The 13,211-nt window shown below is 35.8% G+C and overlaps 1 protein-coding gene across 4 annotated transcripts in view; it reads right to left on the reverse strand.

The window, feature by feature from the left end:
• The window catches only part of LOC129374401 (partitioning defective 3 homolog B-like), a 196,678-nt gene that overhangs the window by 103,324 nt on the left and 80,143 nt on the right, over positions 1-13,211 (reverse strand). For all 4 annotated transcript variants that reach the window (XM_055052799.1, XM_055052798.1, XM_055052801.1 and 1 more), the window contains 2 exons: positions 8,895-9,051; positions 380-488 (listed from right to left, as the gene is read on the reverse strand). In XM_055052799.1, coding sequence (XP_054908774.1) covers positions 380-488; positions 8,895-9,051 — 266 coding nt within the window. The remainder of the gene's footprint in view (positions 1-379; positions 489-8,894; positions 9,052-13,211) is intronic.

Consider the following 13,211-nt stretch of genomic DNA (forward strand, 5'->3'; position numbering starts at 1 on the left):
ACCCATTGTTTTTATCCAATACTTTTTCTTTTCCACAGTTTGTGATTGTAATATTTTTCCAAGTTGTTTTCCATTGGCATGATGAAGGTGGTTTCCCATATTTTTTTTGAATAAATAAAAACACAATAAATGAACTCTGAACTCAGATTCTGAAATTTAACATATTCCCGGTGACCTTAAATTCAACCAATCAAAAAATATGTTCATCTTCACATGAATTATGATTGAATCGAGACAATAAATGTGACTTTCTTCCATGCAGAGAACAGGAAGCTGATAAAAAGTGATTAGTAAAGACAGTAGTCCTTGCTTGAGTTTAATTATCAGACAGAGAAAAGCTTTTTTGTATGAGAACTCTGGTAAAAAAGCTCAAGCACACCTTTCCTGTAAGAAGAAGGGCTGATTAGAGCTGCTGATCTCCACATCTTGCCCGTACAGCACTGCCTCATCTTCCTCCTCGTCCATGTGAAAATAACTCCCATTGGTCACTGAAAAGCAGAAAACAAAATAAGATAACCTGGATTAATATAATAAAGCCAACCAAAACAAATTTTTCCTACGTTTGGAATCAGATTACGCTGATGTTTATGATAATAAATTATATTTCCACAGAGAGAATGAATGAAGCTAATGCTCTGCTGTGTCACAGCTGGGATAAATATTTATATCTTCACATTTAACTGAGAGTGTATTTTTGGTGATTTGCTTTGAAAAAATGCACCCAAGGGAAGTGACTAGACAAGTCAAGGACATAAAAAAAATATATATAAAATGAATTATGAATCGTGGACTATTCAACGAGAAAGAAAACAAACCCATCCCATGACATTTTGTTCTGTGGGTATCAATATGATGTGACACAAACACCAATTTCTCTTATCCACTGGTCACTGAGCAGGATGAACCACCCATGTTTATCTTGCCATTGTGCACATTAAGGCAGATAATGAGGGCGGTAAAATATCCCCCAAAAAAACCTGCAGCAGAATGTGTCGTTCAGGGGTCACCAAGTCTCCACAACGAAAATTAGATGGTGCTACACCCCAGCTGGTTGTTTTTGGAGGCATGTCAGAAAAAAACATCTTTCTTCCTTACAATAGAAATAAAATGTGTGGATTTTTTAAAATGCTACAGGGACTTTAACTGCAGTTGTGTAATTTGATCAAAGTCACTAAAATTATGTTTTTAGCAACAGACTAAAAAAACCTACCTGGTGAATTTTACACCAGGTACGTCTGGTGTAAAATACAGAGCCTATGAAAAGTATTCACCTGAATGTTTTACCATTTGTATTGCTTTTACAAATCAATAATGGAATTTTAAGAAAATTTGCCGTTTTTACTGTGCATTTCATAGAAAAGTTGGCAAACTGTCACTAATATGACACCATCAACAACTATCTGGTCAAACAACTAGCCTGGTGTTCTAACCAGACAGTATTATTTTCTTTTAACATCATTTACAGCCTTCCTAGTATGACTGGAAAACAGAGAGAAGGACATAAAAACAGAGAGAAATAGTTTTGTGACCTGACCTCTTTCTCACAATAAATGAATGAGTGAAGTTGTTTTAAACTTTATGCAAATGGGTTTTTATTTTAAAGGCGGCTGCAGTCTTTTGCTTTTAGGGTTGTATGCATTTGCACTGATGTCATCTCAAATTAAAAAAAAGTGATGCACAGTTTTCTATTTTGAAAATATGTTGACAGTTTATCATTATTACAATAAAATTGTGTAAATTAGTACTATTTTTAAGTTTGTAATACTTATTGGTTGTCATGAACACAGTTTACATGCCAATCAGATATTGAGTCTGTTGTTTTGACTCTCACTGCAGTAGAAACACAAACATAACATGGATGACGGCGTCCAAAATGTCAAAGGTTGAAGTGAGTGTTTTAAGTAAAAATATTCCAAATTGTAGTGGTGCATGGCGAGAAAAAAAGCTGGACCACCATGTAAGGAGGCCATCAGCTATCCAGCAATCATCTCCTGACCTCAGGAACTACTCTGCATGTCTTTCTCCCTTTTCTGTTTGCCATTTCCTATTTAAATCACTATGAATAAAGACAACTAGTGTCACAAAAAATCCTAAATAGACCAAAAACAAAACAAAAAAAGAAACTGTTTAGTTTTCCTCTGGCATTTATTAATTGAAGTCTGATGTTCTGTTTGTGGAGGAAACCCAGATGTCCACAGCTCAATATCAGACTTGAGTTAAAAAAAAAAAAAAAAACTGTATCTTTACATTTTTTTTTTTTATAATCACTGAGCTTGAAAAAGGAAAAGAAATGTTGGGGTTTCTTCCTCCCACAGTCGAAAAGCATGACTATAAAGACTCCAACATACTGAGGTGTACTTCCCTCCACTTCGGTCCACACAGATTTGAATTGGACTCAATGCACAAACGTAAATTTTTATAAAAATCATAAATGTTTATCCCTCATGTTACCCTATGAAAAAATGAAATGATGGCCTCCAAAATGGGGGAACTGTGATAAGAAAGACAGTTGAAGAGCCCGATTTCTGTATGCTCCAATTTTTTAACATATTTTAAGATCAAAGTACCAGTTATTGTGGTACCAGTGAATTATTTTACCTGATTAAATCAGAAAAATCTAATTAAATCTTAGATATTAAGGAATATTTCACATGTGAAATTATTCTGATACAACAATAAATAAATTAGAATGTTTTAACATCTTTTCCAAGAAATATTTTTTGAACACTAGAGAGACGGTCCACCCGTTGCAGCTTTTTTGTCTCTCAAATATCTGATCTGAACACCTGCTTTAATCAATCCATCTGCCAACATAATAGCCTGTGCTGTACTTACGCACCAGACCCCGTAAACACTACAAGAGCACTACTGTTGGGCTTAAAATCTATTTTCCCGCATTCTAGGCTCGGAGTGCTTCCAAAACGTCGGCAACCTGGAGCTCAATACTGCGTCTGAAAGCCTCCTAAGTGGAGCTACTGCTGCTCAATAGAACATGAGTGAAAGGTGGGTGAAAATAGACTTGCAGCACAGCGGTAAGGTGCTGGTTTGAGTCCATTGTTCCAAAAAGACTTACATGAGATGGATTTTAAGAAAGGCTGAAAAAAAACTTCCATTATGGATCTAATGGAAGACATAAACAGAGCCGAGCCGGAAGGTTATCGGTTATCCTCGTCATAATTTATGGGTAAACCTCCAGCTGCTTCCATCATTTGGGAAAACGGGGTTTTTTGAGCCACATTTGAAGCTTATGGACTATAAGACTTTAAATTGCCTACACTTTGTTCCGGTTTGAGCAATGTTTTCAAAATCTGCCAGTACTTATTTCTCAGAAAAGTTAAGAGACGAAAGTAAAAAAAAAAAAAAAACATGTACAGATGAGCGAAGCCAAGTAAAAGAAAAAAAGAGAGATGATGAAAAGGCAGCTGAAGATGGAGCAGATGTTTCACACTGATATGGCTTTGTCTGGGCTTATGACAACTTGATACACAGACACAAAATCCTCTCCCGTGCCATTTACATACAGTCATCACTTCTCGGAGTGCATTGCTGCTGCACAACACAAGCTAGAATTACTGCACATCACTTCGCTGAATGCCCTTTATCTGCTTGCATCTGCACACGTGCGTCTGAAAGCAGAGACGTTTGGAACTGCAGGGGAAGACAGGCACGTCTGAAGATATCACGCCGCCTTCATCTCCATCCCTTCCTCCCTCTTTCCACACTAATCACCTGCTTTATTTTTCTCCAGCTCCTTTTCTTGCAATCTGATATTTTGGCTGCCATTTATCTCTCCTCTCAGATCTCCCATAAATCATTTTATCTCCCTCTCAGTTTTCAGCTTTTTATTCTCTCCCCCCCTGAACTCCCTTCCTTCTCCTCTTCACTGTGAGCACCTTAATCAGCCAAACTGTCAAAAACACATTTTTTATTTCACCTCACACACGCAGAAATCTGTTTTCACTGACTCCCGCTATTTCAAGAGAAAAGGCATTTGTTGTGGATGATAGATCAATAACAGTTTTCCCCAACAGCAGATAGACAAATTGTCTTCTTCTACACTCAACTATTCCTTTCTGTCAGCTGTGTTTGTCTGCAGCTAGTCTGTTTTGCAAACCATGAAAAAACAATGTGGCTTTTTTGGATTTGAATGTGAGGTCGTGTTGGTCACCATCAGATTTAGTTTAGCTTGAACAAACATGTATAAATGTCTGCTTTTATCCATAATCCAGTTTGAACTTAACAGGGGGTTAAGTGTACACACTTGTGTTGAAATGCCAGCTTTTTACGATGAAATCATTTCAAAGACCTTCTCCACAAACAATTAAATAAATCACACCCAATTCCACTGAAAAACAAATATACCTGTTGGAAGCAGTCATCTTATCTTCATTTTATGCACATATTTTTCAGGGGATTTTGGATGTATGCTCATGAGATGCTAAAGAAAAATAAAAGAAGTCTTCATCTTCAGATACCTTAATGTTTTAGTCCAAAATTGACTTGTACTTGGGACTGTTCATGACTTTGCTCACATTGATAAAGGCCCCTTACACATCTGAAGGCAAGTAACCCTATATTCAAAGTTTGATTCTATTAGACCATAACACATTATCTCTCAGTCACTCGCACATTTTAACAAGACATAAATGTTTTTTTTGTTTTGTCTTTTTTTATTTTTTTTATTTTGCAAGTAAAGACCAGTGTTTTAAAAGTCTACTCCACAGTCCAAACAAATAAAAAATAAAGTTATTTTATGTGTGTAAATCTACATGTTGTTTTGTTTCTGGTATACCTGAATTTTCCACTGAAATTTTTTATTTTTATTGCTACGCATTTCTACTCTAATGCAAGTTACACGATTTAACAGAGAAATTACAAACAATGAGAACAACAGTTGAACGTATTCAAGCTTGTACCTCTCTAAGGGAAAACAATAAAAACAGAAAAAAAAAACAAGGTGAAAAAAGTTAAGGCAAAGGATCCTAGTAACAGATGTAATAAAATGCAGTGAATTAAATAATTATTGAAATCTACAGCATACATGCATAAATAACACATCTGCATAAATACATATGTAGTGATTCTTTATTTTCAATTTATTCTTCTTGGAAAAATAACTAAATACAATTTTAATTTGGACCTTAGTGCCAAATGAAATGAATTCAGAGTATGAAACAGTTCATTAGTAGAGTAAAACACTGGCAGGCACAAACACACACTAATGCACAAAGATAAACAACCAAGCAAGCAAAATAACTCAGAGAGCCTAAGATATGTGCCTACTGTACACAAACACAGGCTTAGAAATGCAAACACGTACCACCATGTTCATCCAAATGACACTATAGCTGAGGCGAGTTTGAACAGCGAAGTGTATTCAAGGTCAGAGCTGTTTGCCGGATTCAGTGTAAACACACAGACAAATAAAACCAACACTGTCTGATACTGGGCAAAAAAATCCCTGAACCAACACATCCACATGCACACACCCACACACAACAGAGAATAACACGACTCAAAACAAGCAGAGATATCATGCAGGACCAAAAAGGCACACTTTCAAACAAATAAGCAGAGAGAACAATGACGAGCGCACAAGCGATGGAACAATAATTTACATTTATATCCTAAAGACTTACCACAACCAGCGCTCACTAAACCCTAACCAACTGTTCTAAAAAAAAAAAAAAAAGCTAACAAATCTAATATTGTGGGAATCTGTTCTGTTAACTTACTGTGGCAAACGAATTTATATCCACCACAACATGAGAAATACAGGAACACACAAAAAATAGTTACACACGATTATTACACACAAATAACACAGGCGAAGAAGCAGCTACAGTGGAAGAATATGACAGAAAGGACATTGAGAAGTTAGAAAATTTACTTTGTTCATCAGATTTGTCTACAGCCATTGGAAAAATACAAAATTGAGACATTTTTTCAGACTTTTTTTCTTTTTTTAATCTCAAAATTCTGAGAGAAAAATACTGAAAAAAATCTAAAAGTCTGAGATTAAAATCTGAACTCTGAGTCATGAGACTTGTTCTCATAATTCACAGAACTTTAATCAGGCTTTTTTTCCATCATTCTGAAAAAAAAGCAAAAAAGAAATCAGAAAAGCAAAATTGCTTGAAAATCAACATTATGACACCAGACCCACTTGGAATGCCTGTCGATAAACAAAACTCCATGTTATTTTGGCATTTTTAACAAGCACATGGTTTCAGCCGAAATTCCAGTTGTTTTTCGCAAACTCCAGACATTTACGTTAATCTTGGGAAGACAAAAAAGCTTTCTTTTCCTGCCACGACTCTAAAATCAACCACTTGGCTTTCAAATGGTATCTAGTTGCTTTGGAAACTTGCTAACCCCATGATTCCATCCGTTGCTTCATTTTAAATAAAACTTTTCCTCCCTCACAATATCAGCCCACCATGTGGTAGCAAGCTAAACTCAGGTCTTCATAATTTGCACATAAATTAAGTTGTCCTCCTTACTCTCTTTTAATGTTGAAAGTTACCAAGTCTTTTTTATTTTAAGTTTGTGCTTCTTTTTTCAGTTTTACATATCTTTGATGATACTATTAATGTCCTCATTAATTATTTTAAGGAACACTGCCTTGGAAAGCCATGCATGGGCTTGCTCCTTATAAAACTAATCACGGCTCTGTTATTTCTTCCTCACTGTGGTAAAACAATCAATTCAAGGCCTTTTGCGTTCCTGTTAAAAAGCAGAAAGCCTGTGGAGGTCCGAGGGTTCAGATGTCCATTGTGAGTTCTTCAAAGAGCTTCTTTACTCTTATTTCCGTAATCTCATAAATTACAGTGGGAAGGACGCTTCGGTATTATTTGACACCACCAACAACACATTTCTGAATTATTTTGTGAATAAGGTAATGGACTTAAAATCTAAAATCTGCCTGAGTTCTCTTCCTTATGCTGATGATTATCAGTGCTTGGAGTCATTTCCTTTTTTTTTTTTTGCACAATTACACTTAATGACTTGGCTGCATCTATTGGCAAAATGAAACCCTCATCATGCTCCTTAGAGATATTACAAACATGAATTCTTCACTGTTGTTGATCTTTAACAGCTCACTAAGGCACAGTTTTGTCTATATTATTTTAAACATTCAAAGTTATGCCTCTTTTAAAGAAACCCAATCTTGATGGCAGATTTGTTGCTAATTACTGGCCAATTTCAAAACTATCATTTTCAAAACTATCCATTTTGAAAACATTGTAGCCATTTCTCTATTATGGCAAACAAGTTGAACAAGTGGGATTCCACAAGGATCTGTTGTGGGTCCATTACAAGTAGCTTACTATATGTTCCCTTTAGCTGGCATCATTTAATCTATTAAAACCATTTCTTATCACTTTGATGCAGATGGTATTTAGATGTATTACCTTTAAGCCTCATCAGCTGGATAGGCTAACCACTCTACTCCAAGGCTTATTTCTGAGTAGTGATTTTCTGCCCAGTAGTTACATCACCAGAATTAACCATGATAAGTTGTCCAACTCCAACTTTTGTTGTAGGATTTATTCTTTACAAGACTTTGTGTTGTGTCTAGACTACATATATGTTGCAGCAGGTGAGCTTACGTGTTATTCTTTAAAGTTAGGTTTTAATGTTAGTGATGTATTGTCATGAGTGGTTAATATACCTTCCTCAGAGGAAATCGGAAGACAACTTCCAGGTTATATTTGAGTGTATCTACACTGTGGCTATGCATCGGAAACAGACAATTAGTAAAAATCTACACAGGGCTTCTCCAGTGGTTTTAAATGTAGAAGAGTAGAAGTAGAATCATTTAGGTATGTGTACAGTCATATTTCTCCCACAGACGCTGATGACTTTATTACGGGAGAACAATGCTCAGTGTAGATTACTGTAATTAAACCTGTGGTGAGGCTATAATTACCAAACAAAAACGGGCTGATGTGTTTTCATTTTGGAATTAATGCTGCCTTCAAATGCAGTTTAAGAAGCCGACTTTAGCCCAAAAGGTTTTAGAAGGAGAAAAGAATAAAAACTCATCAAATCACTTAAAGAACTGCTTCTGATACCAAAAAGTAATTTTCAACGTTTTGCCCAGCAGCAGTTAATTTTGACAATCAAGAACCATTTTAGACAAGTCAAGCCAAAACTTCCAAACGGTTTATGCAAGAACTGTGCGCACGTTTTTATAATTTATTTACAGTTGATGATGAGCTTTTGTAGCTGGAAGTTGTGTGGAAAAATCATTTAAATGATTGTTGATTATTTTTATGTGAACAAGTCTAAGATTGCGCAATGAAACTCAAATTACAAGCTGATGTTTGTGGCATTTGGATCAGTTTGCCAAAAATACTAATAAGGGAAACTGTTTGTTTGTTGTGCTGCATGTAACGTAAGAAATTTGTCACAGAAAAAAAGTGCTTCATCCAAATCCTCTTCAGTTACTCTGGACAGCACTTTCTTGCTCTACCACTGCAATTGTACATTTTCTTTTACTATTCCACCCTATTTGTGTGCGATCTTTAAAATGGTCTTTAAATGTTGAAAAAACAAATCAGTCACTTAGATAGAGGTAACCAGCTACAGACATATTTTAAAGGATGCTTTGTAAGAATGGACAGTAAGAAAGATCAACATAAGGTTATGCCTACATTTAGTTGTTGTGGGATTTCTCTCAAAAGTCTGAAATAACTTCCCTTTCCTAAAGTTCTTTTATTGTTTATTTACAGTTTGTCTTTCTCACATATTCAAAAGGTTTTTGTTACTGTGCATGAATTCTGTCCTTTATCTGTGCTAAATGTAGATACAAATGCATTAACCTCAAGCTAGTTTATAAGCGGGTTGAGTGGTAGAGAAAGAACAGATATGAAAAAAGCTACACTCACCACTGGAGGAATAGATGGGGTTGGACACCTGTGTGGGATGGTGGACAGAGTCTGGGGCTTGACTGACGAAGCCTGTCTGACTTTTGAATGGGCTGATAAGTCCTGGTACACCAGACGAACTGTCAAAGGAGCGATTGGGTGACACCTCATATTGATCCTAAAAGGAAGCATAATAAATATTACTAAGTATTTCCACAACAGCATTTATATTCACAAACACAGATAATGTACAAAGATAACCACAGATGACTGCAAATAAAAAATGGGGTATTTTTTCCCCCTGATAAAATAAATGTTAACAAATTAAGATTGCTTAATATTGTTCAAAGGAATAATAAGTGTATAGTACATGAGTAATGTTTAGATTGTCTGTTAAATTCATGTTGTGTAAAAAAAGAAAAAAAAAAAAAACTCAGGGTAACTATTTTTAGAATCAGTGATATGCAAAATAAAGCCAGAGGCATAAATAAGCTATTTAAAAGAATCCATTTTCTGTGCCATGTCTGCTCTTAATTCAGGCTGCAAGAAAGCGAGAGAGAGCAAGACTTTCATCAAATGCCATGCAGGCTGAACATATTGCTGCAAAGCTGGTGGTTGAATTTAAGAAATTTCAAACTTATGGCTAAGCTCCAGAGAGAAATGTTTAAGTAATGTTAGCGATGCAAACAATGTTAATTTCTAAAATAAGATACAAAGCAAGTTTAGAAGTCACCAATCATTTTGTCTTAATATAATATGATAGTAAAACTACTATTGTTTCTCTCACACAGTCACGCAATGTCATCTCCTTCACAATTAAAGACAAATGAAGGCAGAAAGACAAAAAAAAAAAATAAATTAAAGGCAGTTCGTAGGTCTTTAGTTATTAAAAAGAAATCAGAATAATCTAAAGTCCTTATCCGCAGGGTAAAGTTTTACAAATGCTGGAGTTTGAAAATAGGCCACAAAATTCTGATTGTTGCATCTTTAACTGGATGAATAGAGAAGAGCTTCTTATAATTGTCTATCCCAGCAGGATTGGGAAACTTTAAAAGTAGCCAGAGGACAGTGGAGGACTCTTTTCCCACGCCCCGTTGAGTTGGAAGCATCTTCAGCAGTGCTTCACTTTTCAATGTTTGTGTGGCACTAACCATCACACCGACACCTTTCCCCTGCTTGGAGAGCCCTCTGAGGGCCCCTCTAATGCTCAAACAAAGAATGGATTACACTCTTCGTAAGTTTTTCTTTTTTTTTTTCCTGACAATTTCTTTGGGGATTTAATTTGCATTTATTTGTCTTCTGTGTGTGTAGAAAAAAACTGATGTTCATTCTCATTAATATGCATCCATCTGTGTGTCTTTTTGAATTTGTAAAACAATGTGTTTGTGCTCATCCGTGTTGGATGAGCTCTCATCTCAAACAACAAAGAAGACATAGCAGCGGTGTCAGTGTGTGTGTGTAATAAATCCTCCTTGTCATCCCACTCTTGACCTCGCACTGAACACCAGTGGCTAGCGCTTGAGCAGCCCCTCCAAGACGCATCATTCTTCAGTTTGGTCGACATCCCGTTGGATGAATCAGATTTCTCTCAAGAGATAAATGGTCTCACAGCAACCACAAGAAGTCCATAAATTATACACTGGGTTAAAAAAAAAAGTCAAAGTTTTAGCAAACATTCTTTAATTACATCAGGTTATTATTATTATTATTATTATTATTATTATTATTATTATTATTATTATTATTGTTACTTCATTAACCCATGAATGTGACTAAAGAAGTGGCAGTAAATTAGATTATTTCACAGCTTTATGCAATTATTATACTTTCCAAGTTTATATTAAATAACGATGCTGACTTGGCCTGTAGTGTCAAAACAAAATCATGCTAGAAATAATGAATGAACTGAAAGTAATTAGGAGAATTGCACTTCAAAACAGGCCAGAATCTAAATAAATAATGTACCTAATCATAAAAGGTTAGTTAATGCAATATATTTCAGAGATATCGACATAGTCTGCGACAGACTAGCGACCTGTGCAGGGTGTCTCCCGCCTCTCACCCAGAACACAGCTGGAGATGGGCACCAGCACCTCCCGGCCCCGTTAGGGAGAAGGGTGCTGGATATCGACATAGTTCTACATTCCCATTTTTGGAGAGCTGCATCTGCATCACAGATGCTACCCAATAAAGTAGCATCTGTGATGCAGCTAAACATATGGAAATGTCACAGTTTACCATAGAAATATCTTAAAGTCAGGTGAGATAAAGACTAAGCAATATGGGAAAAAAGATGCATATGGTGCCAGCAGAATCGTGCTGTCTTGCTGCAGTTCTGGTGCATTTCACTAAGTGGACAAAGCACATCCAAGTTTTTTTTTTTTTTTTTATCTTCTTAATCTCAAATAAGCCAATAGATGACTGGAACATGAATCCAATAGAGTGCTTCTACAAGACAGTCATCCCAAGCAACACATTACAACTTGATTTTGAAGGGATAATGCCAGATAACTTTTAATATTCTGGAAAGACCATTCCAAAATCCCCAACAGAATGTTGTTGAACAAGCATTAACTGTGCAAAGTTAGATTAATTTCAAGAAACAAACTGAAATAAGTGAGAGCTCCATTCCTGACAAGAAGCAGAGTTAAATAGCCAGCCAGAGATATGAGGAAAGCTTGTTGACAACTGAAAAGTGTGATCAAGTTTAATCCTGTCACCATAAGAAATAAATCAATTAATTGCATCACAAATTAAAACAAGCTCAATAATTTCCATTTGCATGATTGTTTGTTTACCTCGTCTCTCTCTTTCAATTAAAGACCGGATGACAGAAGTCTACTGAATTGATCTCAAATATCCACGTTTGTGAAATAAATTTTATTTGTTGTTTTGGGTGTTTTGTTAATCTATTTAGGACATCTGAAATGTTTTCCAATACCAGGAAATTAAAGTTTGTTAGAAATTAAAGTTTATTGATCTTTGAGAAGGTGTATTTGCAAAATTATGCCATTTCCATTATAATACTTAAAATGGTCTTAAAACAAGAGTACCGTTTATCACAATAACTCCTGGGACAATTTATCATCCAGCAAAATTTATTATCATGACAGGCCTGCTGAAGTTTGCAGAGAAAATTTAACCAATTATTACTAGTGGGGTTGTAGGAACATATCTGAATTTAGAATATTTAGCCATCAGTTTATAACATTTAGCTGAAACACACTTTTCACAACATTGTAAAAAGCTGGAAAGGGATCATTTTTACCTTTGCTACTTTACTATGATACCTGTTAGGTTGCAAAACTCTGTTCATTTAAATTGTATCAATAGCAGACAGAGCTAACTCTACAGTCCCTCTTATTAATTCTAATTGCGTATTTGGGGGGAGGACACAATGCAAACTCTGCATTTAGTATTTTTCCAGCCAGTCCTGCGAGGGCCTATTCACCTGGCTGAATATGAGCAGGAGGCTTGTGCAAACAGACTGTGTGGCCTTGTAAAATGGCATCAACTGAAAAGACGATGAGATTAAAAGCTTTTTTTTTTCTTTCGACTCACAAAGAGACATATCTGAGTCAAGAACACTCATATAACGAAGAACTCAAACACGAAATTTGAAAGGCTGACGTGTAAATGCTCTTTTTGCTGCTGATTCTGGTAGCAACAGAAAGCAGAGCAGAAAGGCTGGGGGCAAGAATCAGAAGAATGGATAGCAAGGCTGAAAGGCTTGTGCAGAAACGGCATATTAAACTGACTTCAGAAAAAAAAAAAAACCTCTAAGAGCCCGCCAAGGAATAGAAAAGACCACATGTCGAATCTTCTGAGCCTTTGCACATATTTTTCACATTGCAACTACAAACTTCAGCGACATCTAACATGTAACATTTATTGGAACTTTATGTGATAGAACAATACAATCAAGTACATAATTGTGATGTGCAAACTGAATTATAAATGGTTGAAAATGTTTTACAACTAAAATCTGAAAAGGGTGACATGCATTTCTGTTCCTCCAGCTCGCCTGACTAATTAGGTCTCTGTATAAAAAACAGCTATTCTGTAAAGGCACAAAACAGCATCCTGGAAACCAAGGAACACACCTCACGGTCCAATCTGAATGAGCGCAAGCATTAATTTACAGATAGACTTGCAGTAATCACTGAGTTTGGATGAAAAAAAAAAAAATTTCAGATAAAAAAAATGATGGTAATAGAAACAACAAAGCCCTTGTCTCATTTTTCGATTGGTTAAAAAGTGGAACGCTCGTATGGATAACACCCATCAGCTTCAGAGCATCAGTCTGTTCAGGTACAACCTGTCCCTTGAAATCTGTTC

This window comes from Poeciliopsis prolifica, unplaced genomic scaffold, assembly GCF_027474105.1.
Source record: "Poeciliopsis prolifica strain line A6 unplaced genomic scaffold, Auburn_PproV2 SCAFFOLD036, whole genome shotgun sequence".
Classification (NCBI taxonomy): domain Eukaryota; kingdom Metazoa; phylum Chordata; class Actinopteri; order Cyprinodontiformes; family Poeciliidae; genus Poeciliopsis; species Poeciliopsis prolifica.